The 27,932-nt window shown below is 40.8% G+C and overlaps 1 protein-coding gene across 1 annotated transcript; it reads right to left on the reverse strand.

The window, feature by feature from the left end:
* Positions 1-206: 206 nt before the first annotated feature.
* LOC113410275 (phospholipid scramblase 1-like) lies at positions 207-26,051 on the reverse strand. The gene is made up of 9 exons (XM_026664767.2): positions 25,604-26,051; positions 14,753-14,783; positions 13,610-13,726; positions 10,341-10,483; positions 8,478-8,520; positions 5,062-5,282; positions 3,090-3,251; positions 1,736-1,894; positions 207-1,179 (listed from the first exon to the last, which is right to left on the reverse strand). The coding sequence occupies exons 2-9, from the start codon at positions 14,763-14,765 to the stop codon at positions 1,120-1,122; spliced, it is 918 nt and encodes a 305-aa protein (XP_026520552.2). The 5' UTR covers positions 14,766-14,783; positions 25,604-26,051; the 3' UTR covers positions 207-1,119.
* Between the last annotated feature and the right edge of the window lie 1,881 nt (positions 26,052-27,932).

A 27,932-nucleotide genomic window follows, 5' to 3' on the forward strand; every position in this document is an offset into this window, starting at 1 on the left:
TCAAGTAACGTTGTATTACTTCTATTGGATAATGTGACTTTTTTTGGGGGGGGGGGTATTTCTAACTTCTAATATTGTGAGATAATTCCAGGTTGGGTCAGATCTGGAATTACCATGGACTTTGGCAATTTGGAAATCTTTTTGAAGATGGACTTTGTTATTTTTCTTTTAACATGGATTTCATTACTTGGAAACCTGACAGATACAGTCATAGAATATTTATTGAATCATGTAAAAACAGCAATATAAAATCTATCAGATATGAACAAAAATAAAATATTTTCCAAGGTAACTTGAGGTATACTTTAAGAAACAGAGTGATCTAGGTCTAAGTAGTCTGAATTTGAAAATTACATGAATAGTATCCAGTACTCAAATATGTTCATATTTACCCTTTCTTGGTATCAGATGAAGAAAGTACATATTCAGTCTATTTTTTTTAAATGTTAGAAGGTATCATAATCCTATAAGAATCAGGGTAGGAAATTTAAAAAATTATGAAGAGAACACTCAAAAAGTAAAGTAAATTCATATTATTACAATACATACTATAGACATACTCCAACACTGTTTGCAAATAGTTATAAAAATGTAAACAAAATCAGTTGTAAAAATGATATTCTTCATGGAACATGATTTTTATTTCTGCACACATAGGTAAAACATATCTATTCAGTCTTAGACACTATCAAATTCAATGTGTATTGTAATGGAAAACATGAACTATCTTAAGATATACTCAAAGCACAAAAACTTTATTTTAAAAGTTCACTTTATATATTCATTATGTACAAAATATAAATTTGATTATTACTTCAAGTTACAGTACAAAGTTTCACATTAACACTATTTGAAAGAATGTTGAAGATGTGTGTGTGTGTGTGTGTATCTTTTAATATAAATATGTACAATCACTTCAATGTCACTATACGTAACTATTTATTCTAAAATAGTCTTCATAATTTAGGAGTAATTTGAAATCCTACTGATGTAAAAGCCATAGCATAATGCCAAAAGAAAAAGAGTGTTTATTGAAAATGTCTCATAAAAGACATCCACTGAAAATAAAAACGGTGAAACTACTTCACTGGAAATTCCTACAATGAAGATTGTACTCTGTTACCAGACCCCAGCACGTTGTTGCCGATTTTGTCCTGTGTGTTCAAAAAACATGAAATCCTATTGAGAAGAAAAACAAATGGAATAATTAAGTAAATTGCTTGCTAAAATTCAGACGTTCTTCTATTTTAGTCAATAGGTTTCTTTTAATGAGAAAATCCTTATGGTGAGATTCATTGAAATTGACATACTGCGCTACAACTTCCCCAAACCTGAGGAATTATTGGGGCTACGGATTCCAATATCACTAATCTAAAGGATGTTGTGTTTGGAAAGTGTAGAGAAGACTACATAAAACGTGCTGCTTCCACGCTTAAAACTGCAACTCTTTTGGCAGTCCATTCCATAGCCTTAAGAATTGTATCTAATCCAGTGTCCTTTGGAAATTTGGAAGTTTCTTTCCAGAACTGGCTAGCAAATTTAATACTTGAGGTAATTAGATAATCTTCTCTGGTAGACAAAAGAATTTAGCAATTTTCCTGATGGTTCAAAAAAGAAACTCATTTCAAGCTATAGTAGATTCCATTAGGAACTCCACTGATGTATTACACTAAAAACTCTATAATTGAATTATACAATTAGTGAATAATACAGTATCTGAGAATATTATACTTACTATAAGGAAGCAAGCTCCAAGCATCACAGCTTTTATTTTTACATCAAGATCCATTGGAAACTGGATTCCAAAGTTGTCAGCATCTGTAAAAGCTTCCCTCACAAAACCAGTCCACTGCTTGGAAATTTTTCCAACGTTGTTCCCATCTAAAGATAATACCTAGTTCAGAAGAAAATACAGAAAAAAATTATAATGTAGAAAATTCAAGTATCTTGAAGCCGATATAACTATTTCTTATGAAGAAAAATAATATAATAAAATAAAAATGAAAACAAAAATATCTTAGGAAATCAAATCAATATTCAATAGTCATAGGAAATATTTACAATATTATTAAAACAGTACTAATAAGATATTCTAAAACAAGTTAATCTAACATTCAGAAAACTTTAAAAATATTCCTTGTTCTTCATTCCATTTTTATCAAACAGAAGATACTTTCTGACTATAACTCATTCTATCTGTGATTTTTTTTTCTTGCGCTGGAAATTTCCCTTAAACTAGTAATAATCTACATATATAAAAAAGCAAAATACCACTCTCGCATCATCACAAAATCTGCAGAAGTGTAAAGCCTACAAACCTGAAATTTGGCACGTATGTTCCTCTTGGCTTCTAGGTTCTCGGTAAGAAAGGATTTTTTGAAATGACCATCAGAGCATTAGTATTTTGTATATTATTATTAATACACTCTGATCAGTGGTGGGATTCAAAGTTTTTTACTACCAGTTCTGTGGGCGTGGCTTGCTGGGCATGGCAGGGGAAGGATACTGTAAAATCTCCAGTCAGAGGTGGTATTGGCCAGTTCTCCGAACTACTCAAAATTTCTGCTACCGGTTCTCCAGAACTGGTCAGAAGCTGCTGAATACCACTTTTGACTCTGATGCTAAGGAGTTCTACTCCCCCTCCCCACCTGAAAAGAAATCTCTTCCAAATGAAAAACACAAACAGAGGAGTTTCAGTTTACTTTCACAGAAGCAAACAGGTTTAGTACAGAACAGGTGAGCTAAGCCATGCCCAGGCTCCTTGCTGTCTCCTTCTTGCTCACATAGCAAATACTGTTTCAGTTTCCAAACAGCCCTCAACTGTCTCACACACTTACAGGACGCTAGCCAGTTGAATACTGATTAATGCTGGTAGGCAGAAGCAGAATTTTTTTGCCTTATTTTCCTCCCCAAAATCTAAGCCCGACCACATAGTTTCGTAGCGAAGCACGGGTATCGAGCTAGTTCCATATAGAAGAACTATAAGATTTATCCTAGGTCTCATAAAATGGGAAGGCTGGTTTCCTATATCAGACACAACATGATTAATCTCTTAAAAAGTAGAATATGATCTTCTAGTATTAATTCACCTCAAAATCAATATCTGAACAACAGCTGCAGACTACACAGGGCCCAACAATTTTGAGTACATCTTCCCGTGCTTCATTCTGGATTACAAATTTTGGCAAACAAGGATCCCAGGTCTGTTTAACATATCCAACTGGAGTGCCTAGGGGAGCATGAACTTCAATCTTTAAAAAATAGAAAAAAGAGATAAACAGTTAAATCTACACAAAATTCATTGAAAAGAATATATTTATAACAAAAAGTTTGTTCTTGTTCAACACACTCGGTCATAATTCTTGCCTGAAATCCTAGAATGATATATGGTCTTGGAGGCAGACCCCAGATCCCTTCAGAAGATTCTATCAAGTTTTTAAAATACTATATGAGACTACAAAAATGTCTAATATGTAAGGACTACCTTCCTTTTTAATGAATCCAGTTTAATACTACATTTAAATTTAGTTTTTGTCCTATATCTACCTATGGTTTAGAGTACACACCTAGTATCCAATTCAAAGGTCAAGTGTGTCTCAGCCTGGAAAATGAAACAGCCAACAGTTAATACACTGCTTTACAAGGTACATGAAGTCAGACAAGTCCAAAGCACTGAACAAACTGGACTACATGAAACTTTAAAGCGTATAAAAATGGGGCTACATTCACTGATCATGCTGTAAATTCTCCTGTATTGCTATTTCTGTTCACCTTAAACTCAATGCACCAAGTGACAATCAATTCTTGTCATATACTGGTCTCAACTCAATCCAGCAACCTGATTTATGAACATCAAAAGAAAATTTTAAGAATCTAGGATATTCAACTAAGAAGCAGAAATAACAGCACTGTGGGGAGTATCCAGATAGAAATAATAGACAGCCAATTAAGTCTCATCATCAATGGTATTTAAGGCATGCCTGTTAGACTAAGGTCTTATATGGAATGTCTGAAGTCTGTAGCCATGCAGATTGGATAAGATAATGTAAAGTTATGCCTTCCAATCTTGGATTTCTTTTGAGTTTTTCTACCTCTAAGTAGTATTAGCTACAATTGCTTGAGGAACCAATTTGGTTAAGATGCTGACCTTAGAACCAGAAGACCATGACCAAGACCTGCCTTAGGAATGAAAGAGGTTGGTTGACTTTGGGTCAGTCACTCTCTCTCTCAGTCCAATTCCCAAAGGTTATTGTGGAGGAAATAGGAGCAGGAAGGAATGTTAGGTATGTTCACTGCCTTGAGTTATTTATAAATAATAAACGAGGGAAAATAAATAAACTTTCTTCCAAAATCTTGAATTAAGAGGAGAAGGCATATGTACATTGTGAAAGTCTTGGTTAACCAAGAAATATTAATTAAATGATCTATTTTTCATGCCATTTACAAAGAATTAAATTTGTTTATTATGAATTTTGTATTTGTTTGCTTGTTCTCACAGTTCGATTTACCTATTACAAAGGGAAATGTATTTGCCTTCAAGGGCAATGCAAAGGAGAGAAAAGGTAACACAATGAAACTGGACTCAAAGGTACAAAAATATGTAATTGTTGCTTAGGTAAGAACTTAATCTTAGAGACATCACAAGACTCTACATTCACACGCCGATGTCCCTCCACTTGAATTTTCCTTTTGCCAAATTACCACTGTGAAAGAATATTGAAGTCCAAGATTGTTCCATTGAAGAGGGGAAGGAAACTTTCATATGGCATCAAAAGGTGCTGAAAAGAAATTCTTTGATAGAAAAAGGACCCAAAAGATAGATCGAGATATTTGGAATTTGACAATTGAGAAGTCAGAGGCAATGAGGCAACATAAATAAGAATAAAGAAACATAAAGGAAATGCTGGCTTTTGAAGGGAAATTGAAAGTGAATAGAAAGCCAGTGTAAGAACTGAAAGAACATATCTTATTGGCTGTATCCCAAATCAATATCCATTATTTTGAGAATCTTAAATTGGCTTTAAATTATCCAAAAGAGTCATGGGACATCAAATGATTCACCTCCTGTAAACAGCAAGGACAGCAGCAACTGGAGCATCTCAGAGGTCGCGTGAGATTTATGACTTCCCGGCCCATATTGTCCATGACTTTCATCGTAAATGGTCGTGATGGTCCACAGCAGTTCAAAGTGCAACAGTCATTTTCCTCGGCTGCAAAATACACCCTTTGCCCCATAGCATTTTTAATTTCATATTTGTTGGCAGTCTCAAAGCCAGTAATAACTGAAACGAAGAAACATACATACATAAAGCTGTTTGGTCATTCACATTTTTCACGGTTAAGCTATTCCTCTCTTCAAGAACGCTAACGTATGTCAAAAAAAATAATCTGCAAAGTTCTACTTAAAGCTATGAGACAGTGAAAAAGGAGAAACATAAAGAGAAAAGATACCCTGCAATTGTATTTAATATGATTTTCTGGATGATACTAGAGTGTTTTAGCTCCTAATCCAATGTCCCCAAGTACTTCCAATCCCTTCACTAGAGACGCACAATTTAAAGTAACAGATTTGCATGTGTTCCCAAAGCCTTGGGTGACCTTCCATCCTCCAACTTCCCCCAAAATAATTGGACTTTTAATTTCTAATTTTTGATGTGATAAAATATATGAAATACATGATCGGAGACAAATCATATCAACTATAGATAATTTCATTCTATTTAACCTTTAATAAAAATCACATTTAGTTCATGGAGTGCTTTGTGGGCCAGGCAAAAATTTTGCATAGCTTCCCTATGTTCAAAAGGAAGGTTTGAAGGAAATTCTTATTTCCATTCACTAAAAGTTGGTTAGGAATATTCACATAATTGTAAGGTCTGATAAAACAAGATCCCCACATGCACAAATGTTTCCACCAGCATTTTAAGAAACAGCCAGCAGGTCAAGGAGAGAGCAGCTCATGGAGAGAACAAGGAAGCTCCATAAGACGATGTTTGGGACAGAATACACACATGTCCATCAGCCATGTATGTCTGGCAGGCCAGATTAGAAACTCAATTTCTAGCTCACCTTTCTTGATCCAGAGGGAACTAATGGAACAAATACTCTCAGCTTTTTCCTGGACTCAGCGAACACGATTAGAGTTTCCCTTCCCCAAGTCAATGCTGAGGCAACTAAAATAACTTATTTCCAATCTACACTGCACTGTGCGGGGAGAATATTTTTTTTTTCCTTCAAAGGGAACTTCACCTATTCGTTTTAAAGCCCCAAGTGACAGAAATATAGAAATAAGGTTGTTTTAGTTTACATTATGTTCCAGGAGCAAAAAGGTAAAACAATTCCCAGTGACCATACAGAATGTAATATATGAATGATATGAAATTATTCCTTTTTCATTTCATTTTTTAGAGATGGGAAATTCTTGATTCCTCCCCTCCCCCATGGATGTGGATGATCTTTTCATTTACACTGACCATCAATTTGACTGAATTGGAACTCTTTGGTTATATATAATCCCATACATAGGGCCATGACCAATGGTTGGATTCAAATAATTTAACAACTGGTTCACCCAGGGTCAAGTTGGCCATCATGGAAGGCATTTATTTTATTTTATTTTTATTTATTTGATTTGCCAATTGTTTACAAGATAATAAGTATAAGTGTATACATAGTTGTGAATACATGAAATGGGTACATATAAGAAAAATAAAAGAAGAATAAGAGAAACAATAGGACAGGGACGGTAGGCACGTTGGTGCGCTTATGCACGCCCCCTACAGACCATCTCTGCATGGCCCATCTCTGTTCTCCAGCTCTGCCGTGCATGCGGGGTGAGCCTCCCATGATGGCCAACCTGATCCTGGGCAAGCCGGTTGTTAAATTACCCCCTCCCCCACACTATCAAAGTGGATCCTGGGTTCTGCACTGCAATGGAGAAACGGGAAACAGAGCAACTGGCATGAGGGTAGGAGGAGGAGCAGGGAGAAGAAAGAAGGAAAGCCTTTTCCTTCCTTCACGCCAGCCACTCTGTTGCCTGTTTCTCCACTGCAACGCAGCATGTAGGATCCACTTTGGTAGCCTGGGAGGGTGGGCAATTTAATAACTGGTTTGCCCAAACCAGTGTGAACTGACTGAATCCTACCACAGGGCATGATAATGTGCTATCTAACTAACCATGATAATGTGCTATCTAATCCCACCACTGGGCATGATAATGTGCTATGTATATTTTTGTCTGAGAATTTAAGAAGACAATAGTTGTATATAGCATTCTAAGATATATTTTTGCAGAATGCTAAACATCAAGATTTGGAGAGCTTCTAAAACTATTGCAGTCTATGGAGTCATTGAAAATGCAAATATCCATGAATTCAATTCTTGATAGTGAGTATGAAGCCCACAGAATACCATCTGGCTAAATACATCTGAAAAAAACCAAATATGGGTAGTCCTCAACTTACAACCATTTGTTTAGCAACTGCCTGAAGTTACAACTGGTCTCCTCATTTACAACCATCGTAGCATCCCCATGGTCATGTGATCAAAATTTGAGCAACTGTCAATCAGCATGTATTATGTCAGTTCATGTGATCATGATTTGCAACCTTCCCACCTGGCTTAAACAATCAAAGCCAATGGGAAAAAATAGTTTCACTTAAAAACTACATGAATCTCTTAACAACTGTGGCAAAAAGGTTGTAAAATCTGTTATGGCTTATTTAACAACTGCTTTGCTTAGCAATGGAAAGTCTGTTCCCAATTGTGGTTGTAAGTTGAGGAGTTTCTGTAGGATGAAACCAATCATGTTCTATCTCCCTTAGCGTAATTATATCTCTTTCAGAAAAAACATTACAAGAAATAATATTTCTGTCATCGGAGACTTTTTGCCATTAAGTACTCAAAATAAATAACTAGCACAACAATGCAACACTTATAACAAATAATATAATCCAAATCAAAATGAAGAATTATATTGTGCTTAACTATCTATTTTTATTACATTACTAAATAGAAAATACATGTAGAAAATATACCGAATTTTTTGCCTCATAAGACGCACTTTCCCCTGGCCCCAAAACGTGGATGGAAATGTCTGTACGTCAGTGCCGGTCCTTTGGTGAATAGCAGCTGGGCACTTTTACAGTGCTGAACCCCGCCTCTTCTGTCTTTGTCATTGCCCGCCTCTTTTGTCTCTTTTCCGCAGTGCAAGAGTCAATAGGCAGAGCTGGCACATGAGAGGACACCTATCTGTGGTCCTCTTAGGCTCTGCCTGCTATTTTTGTTGTTGTTGTTGTTTTCCTCCTCTAAACCTAGGTGTGCCTTATGGTCAAGTGCGTCTTATGGTACGAAAAATACGGTATATAGCACTATTAATATAATTCTGTTCTCACATATAAAGACTAGTAAAAGAAATAGTATATTCATCTGAATTTTTTTTTCTAAGCCATTAATATCAAACAGTATAAAATACCTACTTTCCAGAAGTTCAATTTGCTGATGGATTAATATCTGATCAATCTGTTATAAGAGTGGATTAAAAAAAATTAGAACTGAGCTATAATCAACAGATTCATTCTGCAACTAGTCTGTAAGTTATCAACCTCATCATTTAAGGGAAGTACCTTAAAAGGAAACTAAACTAAGTTATTTTCTTTTTGGTCAATTTTCAGAATTAAAAAGGAATCTTATTTCAGCATCTGTCAGCCCTGATGCCTTTCAGAAAACTGGACCATCACTCTAAAATATCCCACTAGTACAAATAATTTGTCAATTGGGAAAACAAGAAGTGGCAGGTCCAATACATCAAAAGCACACCAGTTTTGTTTGGTTTCAAATTATCGATGGCAGTAGAAGCAACAACTTTCACAAATCAAACTACAAAAACAGAACTGGGATTTCTTTACATAGAAGTCCTCTGTACCATTCCAATCTTCTGGCAGCATCTACACCATCAAATAAAGTTGTCCTTTGATTCCACTGTCTCATGGCCATTCTTCTAAACCAAGGGTCTCCAACCTTAGCAACTTTAAGATTTTTGGACTTCAACTCCCAGAATTCCTCAGCCAGCAAAGAATTCTGGGAGTTGAAATCCACAAGTCTAAAGTTGCCAAGGTTAGAGACCCCTGCTCTAAACCTATACGTCAGGGTTTGTCATCTTCCTCGATGAATGGGACATGTTTTACCAACTGTAGTGCCATGAAATGCAGAAACACTCCTGTTCTACCTGTATGAGGCTTTGGCACATGTTTTTATCCTAGAATTCATTCTAAATATAGATAGGCTGGTATTTAGTGAATGAGTGCATGTCTTGCATTGAAAACTATTCAGATTCAAATTTAAGCAACTTTATGCAGAGCTGAAAAAACTCATAGTTAAAAACTTGGGATATGGGCTGCGTTATTCTAGAAGGATATTCTAGAAGGAAGTTCTGCTTGAGAGTCAAATGTCCCACTACTCTGCTTATGTTTCGAAAGGCCCTGAAGACCTGGATCTTCGCCCAAAATTTTGGTGAGCATGATTGAAGCCCCACTTTCTTCATTTTCTCTGTTTCAATCCAGGTTTGTTATCTCTGCCATCTTTGCTCTTTTTTGGTTATGTTGTTTTCTTGTTTTAATCTTTAACCATTTATGGACTGTTCAGAATTGCTAGGAATTGGGCAGCATTTAAATTTAATAAAACATCATCATCATGTTAAATGAATGAATGGCCTTTACTTTCAGTGACCATACTTCCTTAAAAGAATAAAGAACAGGAGTGTCAAACTCACGTCGTCACGGTGGTGTCATGTGACATATCGGGACTTTCCCCCCCTTTGTTAAACCGGGTGTGGGCTTGGCCAGCAGGTATCCGGCCCATGGGCCGTGAGTTTGACAGCCCTGATAAAGAACTAATCTGACAAAGGAGGTGTATAAGGATTTTTGAAAATGTTTATATCTATACCTTTACTTTACAAAGGAAAATAAAGAGCAAAAACAAGGAAAAAAATTACCAAAATTCATATCCTCATAAAAATATCTGAAATCAAAAGGTAGATGTAAAATAATCTTAAGCCCACAGTTCAGTTTCCATATTTTCCACACGACTGTGAAAAATTATGAATTAAGTGTTGAAATTTTTGTAGAGTAAACATTAAATGACCAAAAAAGGGCAATATAAAACTTTTTGAAAATAAATAAATAAATCTGAAGGGCAGCCTTCTAAAATACAGTACTGTCCTTTATAATAAAAGACTCCTGGTCTCCATATTTAAAACTTTTTGCCAAGTTAAGCACAACTGTTTTCACACAATTTGAAGAAATTCAAATTATACTTTATCAGGTAGAAGGAGAAGAAGATACCTGACTTAAATATTCTAATCCAGGAGGGCAATTTGGAATAGTAGGTGGTTCTGGCATCCAAACAGTGTGGGGAACAGGTTGGCCATAAGTGGTTGGTGCTCCATAAGCTGTAGGAAATGCATATGGAGGCTGTGCTGGAGCACCTTTTAAGAAAAGATGAAACAACAAAATAGTTTTTTAAAAAATAAGCAGTCCATGCAGATTTTTTTGTTTTATGTTTAAGCAATTAGGTTTACCAATGTTCAGGACGTATTATGCATAATTTTCTCCTCCAACACAAAGAAAGAAAAAAAGCAAACAATATATGCATGTGTAGCATTTGAAATGCAATGTAGTTTTCCTTCTCCCTTTAATGAGACACATGATGGGTATCTGTATGATACATTACAATGATAAATCACACTAACACTGTAAACACATATGTATTTCCTTTGTAGCAATTCCTAGCGAAAGAAAGACTGTATGTGGACAGATTTTGGAAGACTTTCATTGGTTATTAATTTCTTTCTAGCATAAATCAAAGTGTGTTTTTTGACTTTTGATTTCTCCAGCTATTAAAAATTAGCATGACGGCAGGTAAAATGAATGTTTCTGTGGTGGCAATGCATCCTAAAGTTCCTAAGAAGGTTCATGCAGTATTTTATTATATATTTTTTTCATTTATTCATCTAGTAGTGCTGGCCTAGAAACCAGGAGATTGTATTCTTAGGCATGAAAGCCCTAAGAAAGCCAGAGAGGTGACTTTGAGCCCAACACTTTCTCTCACCTAAAGCATGTCAGGGATTTGTGGTGGTGGGGAATAGAAGGTAAAAATATTAGGCACTTTCTTAAGTTATTTATATAAAGGCAGGATATATCATTTTTAAATAAAAACTTTTTTTCATTATATTGAGTTACAACAGAGGCCCATCAGGGTCATAACTTGTGACCATTGCAAAGTGAGTTGATCACATGGTCTATCTGATTTTATGACCTTTTTTTGGTGGTAGTTGTTAAGCAAATCCTTAGTTTTTAAGCAAATCGGTTATTCACTATGGGCACGGTTTTACCAAAAACTGGAAGTGCTGATTTTTGGCAAAACCATTGTAAAACATGATCACAGGAGCAGAGGGCACTTCAAATAGCCATAAATATGACTCAATTTGCCAAACATATGAAATGCAATTGCTTGGCCAGAGGGAGATTGTCCATCAAATTGCAGTATTTGAGATCCGGACACTGATTTCTCCTGTGCTAATCAACAGGAAGAGTGAATTTTGAATAATGGTTAAGGCATCAGAGTAGACACACCCAGGGACCATGGGTTCTAGTCCCACCTTAGGCAAAAAACAGCTGGGCCAGCTGTTTCTCTCTCTCTGTCTTAGGAAAGAGGCAATGGCAAACCACTTCTAAAATCTTGCCAAAAAATCTAGAGGGACTTATCCAGGTAGTCACCTGACAGTCGTTGACTCGGAGGCAGAAGGAAAAAAAATCAACCAGAAACAGGACTATATTCCAAAAAAAAACCTGCCACATCATCCAGAAAATTGCATTACTGATATCCCTCAGCTTACAACAATTCATTTAGTGTCCATCTGAAGAAAAAGTGACTTATGACTGTCACAGTGTCCCAGGGTTACGTGATCACCTTTTGCAACTTTCTGACAAGCAAGTTAATGGGGAAGCCAGTTTCACTTAACAACCATGTTACTAACTTAACAATTATAGCGATTCATTTAACAACAGTAGCAAGGTAGGTCATAAAATGGCGCAAAATCAACGTCTCACTTAGCAACCAAAATTTTGGGCTCAATTGTGGCTATACATAGGAGGGCTACCTTTACATTCTTACAAAAGTAAGGGTGGGTATGACAGTGTGATTTCTCAGGAGGCAAATAGCTCTGATTTCCATACTTTCTCATTCTTCTTCCCTTCCCAAAGGCAGCATGGTTTTTGGTCATGTTGGAAAGAGATTCAAAATGGAAATGGAATGCCTTCCAGAGACTTATCACTTCAATTCCTATTCTTTAAAACAAACATACTCAAAAGCAGGAAATGAGACTGGAAATTTAACCCAAATTGCTTTCACTAACATCTGACTGAGGATTGATCTGTAGCCCTTAATAAAAGACAGGTTTCAGATTGGGGTTTATGTTCTGCACTTGGTCAAACTGAGGTTTTATTATTTTGTGTGAATCCAATCAATTGGAATTTATTGAAAAAACTATGTTAAAACAAAGCATGACTTAGTCTGATATGCAGACTCAGTCATGGTGTGATTTCTCTTTTCAAAACAGTTACCTATTCAAGTTCTTTTATTTTTTTCTGCCTCTCCCTTTCTTGGTTAATGTATTTATCCTCACTTCTGAAATCTCTGCAGAATTCTTTTTAACTGTTTTGATATGACATTACTTTCATTCCGCTTTTTTTCACCAGGAATCTTACACTTATTTTGCAACAATTTTACATCTTGGTGACATTTGCCCTGTTGAATGGATGGATATAATTGAACTTCCCCTTTCATATTATTAAACACAATGATAGACTTTTTAAAACAGTAAATGATGGCTTTTAACAGCCTACAATTTAGTTATTTTATTAGATAAAGTGATAAGATTCAGATAAAATATCAAAATGTAGGTTAGTCCAACCTTTAGCTTCTAGGAACGGTAACACAAGAATACCCAGCCCATGAGACATTTCTTCAGTGAGAAGAAGGTTTTGAAAGCACCAGGAGCTTTTTGCCAATGGAGAACTACTAATAGTGTATGCTTTAAAAAGTGAAAATGTTATATTAGAAATTCAAAATGGAAAAGGCTGTGCAATGCTTTGCACGTGATCCCAATAATATACTTCAAAGTGCTTGAGTGTGTGGAAGTCATATAATGCACATACAGCCCTAATAAAGGCAGAGGTGGTATTCAGCAGGTTCTGACCAGTTCTGGAGAATCGGAAGCCACCTCTGACTGGCCGCGGCCCCATCTATTCTCTGCCTCCTGAGTCCCAGCTGATTGGCTGGGTCGTCTTTTGTTGCTCTGCAACAATGGAGCTGGAAAGCAGTTTAGTGGGGTGGGGAGGGAATGGGATTTTGCAGTAATCTTCCCCCAGGAGTGGGGAGGGAATGGATATTTTACAGTATCCTTTCCCTTCCACGCCCACCAAGCCAGGCCCACCAAGCCACACCACGCGCACCAAGCCATGGCCACAGAATCGGTAGAAAAAAAATTGAATCCCACCACTGAATAAAGAGACTCGAAGTTTAAATGGAAATATTCCTACAAAATATTTACCAGGGAAACCTTGTGGAGCAGGGTAAGGAGCCACTCCAGGAGCATATTGAGGATATCCATACTGTGGGTGTGATCCAGGGTATCCAGGAGCTACTGCTATGGGTACAGGATTATTTGCTAAAATAAAGGAAAGGCAGGTAAAATATTTAGAAATCTTCTTTTATTTAGGTTTACTTAGACATATATGAATCAAATAAATATTTCTGCTTTTTTAATTTTTAAGAAATGCTATCTTATTTGGGAAATTGCAGAAATAATAATAAATTTCAACTTTGAAACATAGGAAAAATATCAGATATCAGTCTACATTTCAGCGATCCACTGCTTAACAGGCAAATAATGGGAAAAACAATATATTTAACCTTATATAAAGGAAGTTTTCACAACATTCTAATCTAGGGTGAAATGGGGTTTGGGTATTTCTGTGTGTTGTGGGAATCCACCTTAGCATATTATAAAAACTTGCCAATTTGCTATAGAGAGTATTAGGTAAATTATCTCATTTGAACATAGCCTATGTGCTTTGCTGATATGAATTTAGTATGTTGTATGAACCCAACTCCTTTGTTCGTATTATAGGTATATATTTTCCACGTGTTGCACTGATATTTTTGCTTGCCTTTTACCGAGAATGATTATGCAATTATCAGATGCAACTTGCTGGAATGGACATGTTTATTTACTAAATATGTACAGTAGCCTTGGCAGCTACTGTAGATACAGAAATTCTAACAGGAAAAAAACTTACATAGTTCCAACTAAATTATCAGCATAAAGCAGGGGTGGAAAAACTCTACAGCATTCTGAATTAAATCTCCAAGCATAATTTCTATAACAACATACTAGTTCCTCAACATTTAGTGCAACATATTTCCCACACCAAATTAATAAAAGAATGCTTATATAAACAGTTGCTGAAGGACAGAATTAAGTATATTCTCTGGACCTTCCTTGATACTTTTCCTGCAGCCTGCCAAAAGAGTTCAGCTCTTGAGTCTTAGCTACATATTCAGCTTTCTAACCCCTATCCCTTACCAATTATTTTATGAGAATGCCTCTGACGTACTTTTCACATTTCAGTGCCAATTGTTCTACCCCAACTAACCCTAAATTACCAATTAATGAAAAAAGAATAATGCTCACCTTTATTTTCCATAGTTACATACACTTGGTTCTGAAAAAAATAAAAATTTAAAAGCCTTTTAACTAAAGTATAGTATATTTCCAGTACCGTGCCTGTGAATCAGTTGCTAAAGATAAAATGTTTACACAAGCTAACATTTCCATGTTTGTACTTGAGAAAATGTATCTTACCTATTCTTTCTACAGACTGCATAATCTTTAAAACACAATTATACCACCAAACAAAAAGGTTATGTTACAAATTCTGGACCACTCTGTTTCCATTTCAGATTGCTTGAGAACAACATTAGCTAACAGAGTTATAGTCTGGAAGTGGGAAGGAATTTGGGAATTGACAGGGAAAGCTATCTGGCCCAGATCCAATCAGTGCAGCTATATGCTTTTCAATTGCACAATCATTTACATTTGAAGATGACTTTCCACAGAAGCTTCACTGTAGAACTTTTAATAAATCATTCCTATACCCATTCTTGGTTACACTTTTATAAGCTGTTCTAGAATCTCTGTTATTTCTGCTTAACAAGATAGCCTTTTAATTTAATCAGGTTTTGCTGCAATTCGGTTTACAAGACAAAATAACTGATGGCACAGCTGTGTCAATCTAAACGAAACCAAATATTTACGCATGGGGAAAGCCAAGATAAAATGTAAGGTCATGTGCTAGCATGGATCTTTTATTAGATGGGCAGTGAAGCTGTAATGCAATTTCAGTAATATTTATTATAAAATGAAAAAAAAATACAATTATTGTTATTTGCCTTATCCCCGTGTGTGGACAATTATAAGTACTAATTTTATTTGTTTATTTTTAGTTATCAAATTTAGAAATCGACCATCTCTCTTACAGTGGGACTTCGAGCTATGTACAAATCAAATATTAAAACATGAAAACTGTATATAAAATAAAATGTAAAAGAGTCAACTATGGTTAAAATTCAACACAAGGCCCCAAACCAGACAGCAGAACCAGTTGTTTTGACATTTCTGAAAGGCCAGTGGGGGGGTCGTGTCATCTTTGGGGGAAGGAAGGAGAATGGGGCGTTGGTCCTTACCTGATCGCCCCTTCTAGGCGAGCCGCGAGGAGCATCCAGACTGTGGGATGTGCTTCTGAGTCCTCTTCTTTCAGGCTGAGCTTTAAGCGAGGAAGCGCTCCGCCCCTCCCACGTGGCATCGCGCAGCGTCTCCCCAGTTTTTTGCGATAACGAGAAGAGAAGTTATTAATCCTATCTAATCAACTATTGGCTCCTTGGCTGAAAACAGGAGTCCCCACCAGACGGAGATGCTAGGGTGGGGCTGGATGCTCCTCGCGGCTCGCCTAGAAGGGGCGTATCAGGTAAGGACCAACGCCCCATTCTCCTCGAGCCGCTCGGAGCATCCAGACTGTGGGACATACCAAAGCTTGGCTGTCCTATGGGTGGGACTCCGTCTGGCCCGAAGGCCCCTCCGGATCATTGACAACCCTCTGTAAGACCCGCCGGCCAAAGGAGGCCTCAGCTGAGGCATACGTGTCGATCTTGTAATGCCTGATAAACGGGGACGGAGAGGCCCAGGTGGCTGCCTACAAATGTCAGCAATGGGGGCTTGTGTGGCCCAGGCCGCGAAGTGGCTGCACTCCTGGTGGAATGGGCAGTTATTCCACGGTGCCGGCAGAGAATGGGAAAGGTAACACCTGGCGATGGTCGCCCTGATCCAGCGGCTGATAGTGGAAGGAGAAACCTTGAGCCCTAGTGTCTTGGGTTGAAAGGACAGGAAAGAGATTCCGACCTTCGTAAGGACTGAGTGCGCTTAATATATATACGCAAGGCCGTCTAACATCTAGGGTGTGCCAAAGAACCTCCCTGTTCCCGGAGGGTCTAGGGCAAAAATTTGGTAGAACCAGTTCCTGAGATCTATGGAAGGGCGAGTTAACTTTGGGTAGGAAAGTGGGGTCAGGCCGCAGGGACGACCCGGTCTGCATGGAACACACATAGATCGCTCCTGACTGACAGAGCTGCTAATTCCGACACTCGACGAGCAGAAGTGATGGCTACTAGAAAAACTACCTTAAAGGTGAGGAACTGAAGAGATGACTCCCTCAAAGGCTCAAACGGAGAACGTGTAAGAGAAACTAGGACCTTGTTGAGGTCCCATGTGGGAAACCTGTGAACAGTGGGAGGGCACAGGTTGGTGGCACCCTAAGGAAGGATCTAACCCGGGGTGATGGGAAAGGGAGCCGTAGTTATCACAGGAGACCACTGTTGAGAGGGCAGAGACTTGTCGTCTCAGGGTGTTAGGTGCAAGCCCCTTGCGAAGGCCTTCCTGAAGAAATTCCAGAATCTGAGCCACGGAGGAGAGAGAGGATCAACCTGGGACCCACTACACCACTTGCAGAACCCCTTCCAAGTGGCATCATAAATTCGTGTAGTGGAGGGTCGCCTGGCGGCCAAAATAGTGTCGATGACATGGCTTGATAGGTTCTCGCTAGTCAGACGGATCCGCTCAACTTCCAGACGGCTAACTGTAGCCATTGAGGCTCCGGATGTAGAAGGGGCCCTGAGAGAGGAGACCCTGTCCGGGGATCCTCCATGGGGCGCTACCGATAGGTTGCGGAGGTCCGCAAACCACGGTCGCCTGGGCCAATAGGGAGCCACCAGGAGAAGGACTGCCCTCTCCTGAATGAGTTTCTGAATGACTCTGGGCACTAGCGGGAGCGGAGGGAAGGCATATAGGAGCCCTGGGGGCCATGGGCAGCGCAGAGCATTGTGGTTCTCCGCCCCGTGGGACGGATACCGGGAGAAAAACCGTGGAAGTTGTGTGTTGGATGGGGAAGCGAACAGATCCACCACTGGAAGGCGAATATCCTGGACGCTTCCTCGAACAGGGATGGATGAAGTCGCCATTCTGCTTGGTCCACCGTGGCCCTGCTCAGCCAGTCCGCCTGGGTATTGTCTATCCCGGAGATGTGTTCGGCTTTTAGTGATAGGAGGTTGGCCTCTGCCCAGCGGCAAAGGCGCTCGGCTTCCCTCATCAGTTGAATTGACTGGGTGCCCCCTTGCCTGTTGATATGGGCCTTGGCCGTGACGTTGTCTGTGAGCGAGAACATGGCGACTGCGGATCTGGGGAAGCAAGCGCAGAGCCAGATGGACGGCATGGAGCTCTAGCCAGTTGATGATCCATCTTTGTTCGGTCGGCGACCATTTGCCTTGCGCCGAGAGTGAGTTGAGATGAGCGCCCAACCGGATAGACTTGCGTCGGTAGTGACGGTGAGTCTTTGAGGCTCCGCAAAGAGGTGGCCTCTGTTGATGGCGGGATTGGTCCACCAGAGAAGAGACGTGAGGACCTTTGGAGGGACCTTGACTCTGATCTTCGAGTTGCTTCTTCCGGATCTTTGGAGCGGGAGCAGGAACCACTGGAGGGGCCTGCTGTGTAAGCGGGCCCAGGGAATAATAGAGATGCATGACACCATTTTTCCCAACAATCTAGAGAGGTCAAGCAAGGCCACCCTCCTAGAACGTCTAATTTGTTTGACCAGGGTTTGAATGCTAAGAAACCTCTCTGGGGAGAGAAAAACTCTCTCTGAGACCGAATCAATTATGGCACCCAGGTGGTTGATTTGGGTGGAAGGGTAAGTTGGCTCTTTGCCAATTGACTAGAAACCCGTGTGCCCGTAGGGGCGGAAAGGGTGACCCTGGTATCCCTGACTGCCTGGGACTTGGGCGGGGACAGGATAAGGATATCGTCCAAGTAGCAGTGGAGGCGGACAGGAATGCTCCTGAGGTGGGCCGCCAGGCCGCCAGGACCTTGGTGAAGGTCCTGGGGGCGAGGCCAGCCCAAAGGGTAGGGCCACGTATTGATAGTGAAGGCCATTATAACAGAACCTAAGGAATTTGTGATGAGAGGGCCTGATAGGAATATGAAGGTATGCCTCAGAGAGATCTATGGAGGACAGCCAGTCTCCCGCCTGGTGCCTAGGAGAATGGATTGCAAGGTGTGCATTTTGAATTTGCGCTGGATAAGGTGACGGTTGAGCCGTTTCAGGTCTAGGATGGCTCTCCAGCCCCAGAATGTTTGGGCACGACAAAGAGATGGGAGTAAAATCCCTTTCCTCTCTGAGCCGGAGGGACAGGTTGAATGGCCTGAATATCAAGCAGGTGATGGATGGCTGCCTCCATTAATGCACGTTTGGTGGGATCCCCTGAGGAGGGGGATGGGAAGAAGCGATCAGGGGAGTGGATTTGAACTCGAGGTGAGACCAAACCTTATTGTGTCTCTAACCCATGCATCGGAAGTGGATTTGTCCCATTGGGCGGCGAAGTGGCGGAGCGGCCACCAATGGGGAGGAGAAGGAGGCTCTACCTTCTGCGGTAGGGCCTTCCTCCCGTACCCGAAAGGGTCTCTTATAACCACCCCTCGCCTGGTCCTGTCGCCTGAGTCCGTGCGATCCTGGGATCGGAAGGAAGAGGGTCGGGGAATCTGGGCGGGAAGGGGGTTGGTAGAAAGGGCGGAAAGCTCCTCCGAAAGGGCTGAGAGCCCCTGGTCTCCGATCTTGAAGAAGGGAAGGCAAGTACTTCCTCTTGCTGCGACCCTCGACCAGCAGGGGTTCGAGGGCCGGGCCAAACAGTTTGTCTCCTGTAATAGGGGCAGTGGCCAGCTTGACCTTATTCTTTACGTCCGCCTGCCAGTGTTTGAGCCATAGCAGGCGACGAGCTGTGACGTGGGACGTGATGGCCCTGGAAGAGAATTTCACCGACTGGTAAGTGGCGTCAGCCGAGAACTCGGCTGCAGCCACTAAGCCGCAATGTCCTGGTGTGCCCTCAGGTTGGAAGCAGGGACGTGTTCCCTGAGCTGCGTAGCCAGCGGATAGAGGACCTAGTGAAAAAGGCGGCGGTAGCTGACTTAATGGCCCAGGCGTCGGATAGGTGGGCCCTGCGCAGGGCCAGCTCCACCCGCTTATCCTCAGGTTTCAAGGCCTCTAGGGCCTCACTAGGTGTAGAGGAGGAAGCTAGACCCACAATAGGGTCATCGACCTCTGGAATGTTCAGGAGGCTGGACAGTGCCGAATCGAGATTAAAGAACCTCTTGTCTTGGCTAGAGGGTGTGGGAGGGGTCCCTGTGGAGGATAGTTGCTTCGCTACCAGATCTACGAATATGGGGGGGAAGGGATGACCTCAGCTTCAACCACTGGTTGGGTGAAAATGGAATCTTCTGGGCCCTCTGGGATGGGGGGAGGTCAGCAGGGGCCTGGGAAAGAAGGCCCGAGACATTCTTGGCCTTAAGAAGGAGGGACTTGAACATGTGTGGTTTGAAGAGCCCCCAAAGGAGGGTTGGTCAGTCAAGTGCCCTCGTCCTGGGACATCTCCCCTCCATGATGTCAGTCTCTAAGGGAGGTTCACTGTAGCGGGAGGATCCCATCTGGGAATCCTCCTCCTCGAAATCCCTAAAGTCCCCTTCCTCCTCAACCTGGGCCCCAACCGGAGGAGGGCTGTCCCTCTGAGAGAGTACCTGAGCAACCGGGGGACCGGTTGTGGAAGGGATCTGATAGACAAGGAGTGGGTGCTCGGAGACTCGAGGAGAGAAGCCTGATCTGGACATGTGCTGTAGTTCCTCTATAACACTCTGGCGGATGGCTGATTCCATCCAAGCCCTGATGTGAGGTGGCACCTCAGATGTAGAAGGTTCGTCCTGGCGCAGACCAGCAGCCGTGGGTGTAAAAGTGGCTTCGGGTGTCAGACTCATCGTAGGACCGGGGTCGGGAGACCCTGGGGCGAACTGCGCCTAGGTAGGGAAGAAAGGCCTGGGGGAGAGGTTGAATAGAGGTAGGGGTGGAGGAGGAGGTAGAGACGGTTCAGAGCGGGACTCCCTTGAACGCCTGTCGAACTCTTTTTCTAACGCCTTGTGGCGCCTTAAGGCGTCACGTTGAGAGGCCTTGGAAGGTTCCTTGTCCTTTCTAGAGCCCTTAGGTTCCTTGTCCTGCTTGCGCAAATAGTGGGACTTTGCCTTGGCCTTCAATGAAGGGCGTTTAGAGGAATTGTCGTCTGCCATATTGAACAATAGAGATTAATAAGGGCGGTTGGCTCGCCCAGATCAGGCCTGGATAAGGCCGGGTGAGGATGAGGCTGGCCCGCTCCCCTTTTGGAATTTTACTTGTACAGAGATAACAGAAATATAATATATATATATTTAGCTATGTAATCCTGTTTTGTTCCTTTCTGTAGTGCTTTTTATATTCTTTATATCAGCTGAATATACAGGTACTCCGATATATCCAATATCTTAAGAGAAAAATTGCTGTACCAAAAAATTATTTCTTTTTTGTTATTATTCCTTTTGTATTTGGATCAAATATAAATTCTATTATAGTTATTTCCTTGGATGTATATCTCTCAGTGCCGAATCAGTCGAATAACGCCTGAGGCCTAGAGTTGAATAGGAGGCCTCTGGCAGCCAGCCTCCAGACAACAGAAGAAAAAACCGGAGGGGGAGGCTGCAACTTCGCCCGAAAAGGGCTGCGGGAGGCCAACAAGCACTAACCAAGACTAGCCAGGCAGTTCAATGGGCAGCTAGGCTTTAACCCTAGGCCTGGAGATTTAATTCACCGCAGCTGAATATTAAATAAAAAGAAACTTTCAGCGCCCGGCCACGAGGTGGAGCAAAATGGCGTCCATGCGAGCTGAACTGCCTGGGCGCTTCGGGACGGAAAGAAAGGAAGGCTTGGCCGGTCAGCTCGGCGCTCCTAAAGCCTTAGGGCGATAGCCCTCCCGGTTGGCGTTTAGGGTGGGGGGAATCCAGCGGAGGAACGCGTGCCACAGGCAACGCGCCAGGCAGCGACACGATCTGATAAGGGTGGGGGGCGTCGCGCTGAAGGCGCTGCGAGCCCGCAACCGCCCTGAGGACAGGGAAGAAATTTCCCTTGAGTCCTGACCCTTTGCGCAGGAGGAGGAAGGAAGCAAACCTTATTAGGACGGAGGATTCAATGAAACAGCCAAGGAGCTCTTTGAAACGCAGCCTGATTCTTGAGGCTGAGCAAAAGACTGGGGAGACGCTGCGTGATGCCACGTGGGAGGGGCGGAGCGTTTCCTCGTCTAAAGCTCAGCCTGAAAGAAGAAGGACTCAGAAGCACATCCCACAGTCTGGATGCTCCGAGCGGCTCGAGGGAGAATGGTCGAAAGGGCAGAAGCAATGACAGAGAAGGCTTCCTTCCTAGACCTTGCCAATCAGAATTCTTTAGCTGGCTGATTCACAGCAAACCTCCCCTCACAAAGGAAGGTGAATATACGTGTCCCAGAATAATGTTCAGGGAAGAAGTTCCCTAAAGATGGGCTGCAGCACGAATCCAAAAGCTCAGGAGACAAAACTTCTGCTTCCGGTGACCAACCCAGATTGGACCCTACAAACCTTCCCTTCCTAACTGGGTGGGACCAACTGACATAATGTGGTGAAAACTGTTTTGTATATACCCATGCTTGGTTATATTTCTAGAAGCTATTCTAGAATCTCTGTTATATCTTCGTAATGAGGTAGCCTTTTATTTATATTGATAATTGCCTTTAATCATGTTTTGATTTGCAAGAGAAAACAACTGATGGCGCAGCTGGATCAATTTAAAAGAGACCAAATATTTACATATGGGAAAAGCCAAGATAAAGTGTAAGTCATGTGCTAGCATGGATTCTTTGTTACATGAGTAGTGAATGGGTGGGATGGGCCAATATGATGGAGCGAAGACGTTCTGTATAATTATTGTTATACCCATGCTTGGTTACACTTCTGGAATCTGAGAAGGCTTTCAAAAGGCTATTAGAAAAGATTTTATTTCTGGACCCATGAGTCGACTTTCTATGGGGTTTGCAGCATACCTTCCTTAGAAAGGCTGATGTATAGGGGCAAAACCTGGCTTATGGAGTAATAATAAACAATATTATTATCGTCATCACTACCTCCATCCTTCAGTACATAGTAGGTAGCAAGTCAGGTAGGACTTAGTTTTGGGAAACCACCAAAAATTCCAAGACTGTCCATATAATTAAAAGAAGTAAACCTGACTCCATAAGTCTTTTTTTTTCTTTAAAAAAAAAAGAAGGAAACTAATAAACATACAAGACCTTACTTCTCTTCCAACATATTTATTTCTGAAAAATAAATAAATAAATTTCTGAAATGTTATCTGTGCCCTGCTTTAAACTATGCAAAACGAACAATATTCTACTAAAGAAAATTCACCATCTTCTTCTAATGCTGCATTATCTTATTGATGACTAGTAGCATAGATGTATTTATATGTTGACAGAGGGCACTTTGTAACAATGCAGACACTAATTCCAAACAGATTTTAATCAATTTTCCTATCTTTCTCTTTGTTCAATCTAAACTAAAACTAGAGGTCATTTTATGATTTAATTTTTGTCTTATAAACCTAACATGAAATTGGCAGGTGAAAGGTTACATGAAATTAAAGGAAGTGAAAACTAGAACAAGAGTGCCTCCCAGTTCATTAAGGAATTTCCCTTTACAATGGCTGGAGGGCAGAAAAACAATTTGCATTTTTTGGAAACCAATGAGTAATGTTACACGAGGAACTGGCAACCAAAATAAGTTCAGAATTCTATTATGAGCAAGAAAGGAAAATCACATTGTAGTGAAAGCGTGTTTTTAAAAGAGAAGTCAAGCATGTGATTTATGATTATTGTATTCATATTTATCCCAAGAAACCCTTCATACCATCTGGTTCATGATCAACCACATTCTATAATTATCTTCCTAAAAAGCTAAACACAGGAGCACTGTATTGGAGACATTTCAAAACTGCAGTAGTGCTAGACTGCTCAGCTTTGATTTTCAACAGGTTATGGAAAATCGGAAATAAAATATCAAATGAGATAAAGGAAAAATGGCAGTGAAAAAACATTCCAGTAAGATGGTGTCCTATTACAGGCTTAAATAGTGCCTAAGTAGAAAAATGATGACAGTATGGGACCAAGCCCTTGATATCTCCCAAGGGGAACACAAAAGAACTTGGAAGTCAACATTTATTGCCTATACATGGAAGTAAAAGGAAGGGGAACATACTAAGGAAAAAAGTGCTGCCTATTAGTGAAGTCCTTTTATGACTCTGATCTGTTTTAGTACTTTTTAAAACAACATAAAAATGTTATTCCACTTGGTTCATGGGAGAATGAGGTGCAGGAAGAACTGCAAAGAAAGAAGCTTGAAAGAAAAGACAACCCTTTGGCTAAATCCACTTCCTTCCTGCTGCAGTCCCATAACAGAGTGGTCAATGTCTGGAATACTCTATCTGACTCTGTGTTTTTTTTCCCCAAACCCCAAAAACTTTAACCTTAGACTGTCTACTATTGACCTCACCCCTTTCCTAAGAGGTCTGTAGGGGGCGTGCATAAGCGCACCAATGTGCCTACTATCCCTGTCCTATTGTTTCTTTTATTTATTTTTTATTTTTCTTATATGTATCCATGTATTCATAACTATGTTTTTACTTATACCTATTATCTTGTAAGCAATTGACAAATACAATAAATAAACAAATGAAAAATAAATGTAAAGAACTTTCTCACCAGCTGGTGGTGCACAGGAAAAGGAGGAGAGTGAAGTCAGAAGGACAGCACTGTCTATATACCATGTATAATCAGGACAGCACCATTCAGAGTTGCCATGGATAAATTAGAGGCACATTAGAAACTGACAACAGGCGCAGCAAATTTTTTACCTGTAGAATTGTCTACATCTTAAAGAATACGGCAGATGCCACTCAGTATACAAGCATCTCCAAAGCTAACAGGTGTCATGTGACTTGAGGAGTTGGGGAACTAAGTGTGAAAATATTACATTAACGGTAGTACAGCTAGACTTCATTCTGGATAGAATGGGGAACAAGATGAAGACAATACCATGGGAACATGGCTGAGAACAATCTAATTCCAGGTAGTGTCTGCATTGTGATTTGGTGGTGGTGGTGAGTAGAGGCCTTATAACTTAAAATAGAATAAGGGAAGGGACCTTGGAGGCCTTCTAGCCCAACCCCCTGCTTATATATCCTATACCATTTCAGACAAATGGTTCTCCAATCTGTTCTTAAAAACTTCCAGTGTTGGAGCATTTACAACTTCTGGAAGCAAGGTGCTGAGCAGCTGCCGACCCCAAATATAGATAAGCATGGAAGCCAAAACCTTAGGGGCCTGTAGTGAGCCCTTTTAGGTGACCATAGTGTGTCTCTTTCTTCACTTCCTTCAATGTGAGGCAACCTACATTAGCTATTTGAGAGAGGACCCAAGGCAGTTCCAGAGGGCGCGGTGAGGCAAAACGCGATGGCTACCCTTTATTAAATACAAAGATGGGGATGAGGTTGAGGCACGCAGCTGAATATAATAATAATAATAACAACAACAATAATAATGCCCTGGCAAACCCAAACACATACAAGACACAGCTCTCCTCCGTCTCGGTCGTATGTCTGACATTTGCTCTACGCAAATACAAAAAAAAAAAAAAAAAAGTAGGAAAAGTACCGTAAAGAATCAGCTTTATCGTTATTATTTCAAGATCGAACTGACAGAACGAGAGAAAGAGGAAGCGGGAACAACGAAACCGAAACCACTTTGGAAAGTAGCTTTCGTTTTTCTGGTCTTTCCGTTCTAAGTTCCCAGGGGAAGAAAAACAACTATCTTAGCTGGGAAACAACCAGGCTGTAACTGGAGAATATCCATCGACTAAATGTGCGATTTTACCTAACCTAGCCAAGCTAAAGTTTGTTTCGCAGTCAGTTGTGCGCTCCGTCCCCACCCTATTTTCGCCTTGTTTTTCTTCCCCATCACTGGACATCCGCGCCCTCCAGCATCCACTTCTGTTGAATTCACTTACCTCGACCCGCGATCTCTGTACGTCTTTCAGATCCTTCCTTTATTGGAAAGGCGCAGCAGGAGAAGAGGTGAACGGCCAAAACCCTGGAGACCAAACACCCTCTAGGTGCGAATGCGTCTTTCTTCGGAAAAAATACACGACGTACGTCACGGGTTAGCCTTGCATCATAGGCAGAAACACCCAGCTGGGGTCGGAGCAGAGAAGCCCTTCCTTTAGGTTTGGGGACTGAAGACGATCCTGAGCGGAGAAGAAATCCGTACGAGCTACGAAGTGGAGTATAACTCCAAAAACGAGAAGTCAACACTTTGTGGGCGGTTGCCGTCTAATTTTATTGAGAAAGAAAGGGTCACGATTGTTGACAAGCTTTCTTTCTAATGTTTGGAATTTCTGACGCCGAGCTAGACTCAGTCTTATCTCATCGCAGGGAAAGTGGGGAAGTAATTTGCCTACTGCAACTTCTTTATGAATATATTTTCAACTTCCTTGTTGGGGAGTGGAAATTTCCAAAAGAGATCCTCTGTTTATAGTAATAATAATAAAAAAAGGAGACCCTACCCTAAGCTCCTTATTAATTTTTTTGCTGAAACAAGACAAAAATGAACTTGTGATTTAGGGATTTGTTAGTTCTAAAAGGGAAACTAAAGAAAGAAGGAAATTATGCTGTAGAAAGGAAAAATTTAATTTTTATATTTATATATATGTTTACATTTGATATATATGCTCCTTTATAACTTTTCTTTCTCTTCCCCATTTCTTTTAACTTTTTTCACTTATGAATGTTGCAGCATCATGTGATCAAAAGTCAGGTGCTTGGCAGCTGACTCACATTTATGATGGTTGCAGTGTCCCAGGATCATGTGATTATCTTTTGCGGCCTTCTAACAAGCAAAGTCAATGGGAAAGTCAGATTCACTTAACAACCATGTTAACAACTGCAATGATTCACTTAATAACTATGACAAGAAAGGTTGTAAAATGGGGCAAAATGCACTTAACAAATGTTTCACTTAGCAACAGAAATTTTGGGCTCAATTGGAGTTGTAACTTGAAGATTACCTATATTTGCTATCTGGTTATGGTAGAGAGGGACGCGGTGGCTCAGTGCTAAGACACTGAGCTTGTCGATCAGAAAGGTCAGCAGTTCAGACGTTCGAATCCCTAGGCTGTGTAATGGAGTGAGCTCCTGTTACTTGTCCCAACCTAGCAGTTCGAAAGGATATAAAATGCAAGTTAAAAAATAGGGACTTTGATGGGAAGGTAACAGCGTTCCATGCACCTTTGGCATTTAGTCATGCCGGCCACATGACTACGGAGACATCTTCGGACAGTGTTGGCTCTTCGACTTTGTAACGGAAATGAGCACCTCCCCCTAGAGCCAGAAATGACTACCACATACCTGCAAGAGGAACATTTACCTATGGTAGCTTTCTTGAAAATAAAAAAGGACTACAAAAATCTTAATTTCTAAAATGTGATCCAGTAGTGAACTGGCAATAAAGAAAGAGGTCTCTGTAAGAACTTTTATTTTTATATGTATTCTAGGAGATGAAATCCCAGTATAAAAGACAACTGTTAAATTGAGATTGATTTGAATCCATGTTTCATACGGTTTTAAGACTCCTATGGGTTAAGCTTTCCTTTCTAAATTACGGAGCCTGGGATTACAAAACACCCAAGCTGAACCCGAGTTAACAATTGTATTTTGTATTGTCCAAATGATGGGACAGGGTTTAGTTTTTCATGCTGCATTGCTAAAGCATTGATGGACAGACAATTGGGAGATACCCTTTTATATGCCCTAAGTAGTGATCCCTTCTCTGCCTGTTTGCTGGGTTTCTGTTCATTTGTTAGCAGCAAAGAAAGATCTTAAAAGCCACATGAGCCTGAAGAAGTGAGTGAATCTTACTAATCCCCTGATCATTCTGCCCCCCCAGCTTCTTTTCCAAGAAAAGACAGAAACAGGGTGAAATCCCTCTTTCCCTCAGCCAAAGGCAGAATAAGGAAAGAAAAACATTTTGGGTGGAGATCCTGTTTTTAAATTTTGAGTCTCTAGAAAAGGGGTCCCCAACCCCCACTCCGTGCCATGGCACAGGGCCGTGGCATACCAGCAACCAGGCCACACAAACAAGCAAACAAGTAGGGGGCGTGCATAAGCGCACCAACATGCCTACCGTCCCTGTCCTATTGTTTCTCTTATTCTTTTATTTTTCTTATATGTACCCATTTCATGTATTCACAACTATGTATACACTTATACTTATTATCTTGTAAACAATTGGCAAATAAATAAATAAATAAATAAATAAATAAATAAGCAAAGTCCTATCTG

Source organism: Notechis scutatus, chromosome 4 (genome assembly GCF_049901735.1).
Source record: "Notechis scutatus isolate UNSWTSFEM ecotype Mainland chromosome 4, rNotScu1.2, whole genome shotgun sequence".
Classification (NCBI taxonomy): domain Eukaryota; kingdom Metazoa; phylum Chordata; class Lepidosauria; order Squamata; family Elapidae; genus Notechis; species Notechis scutatus.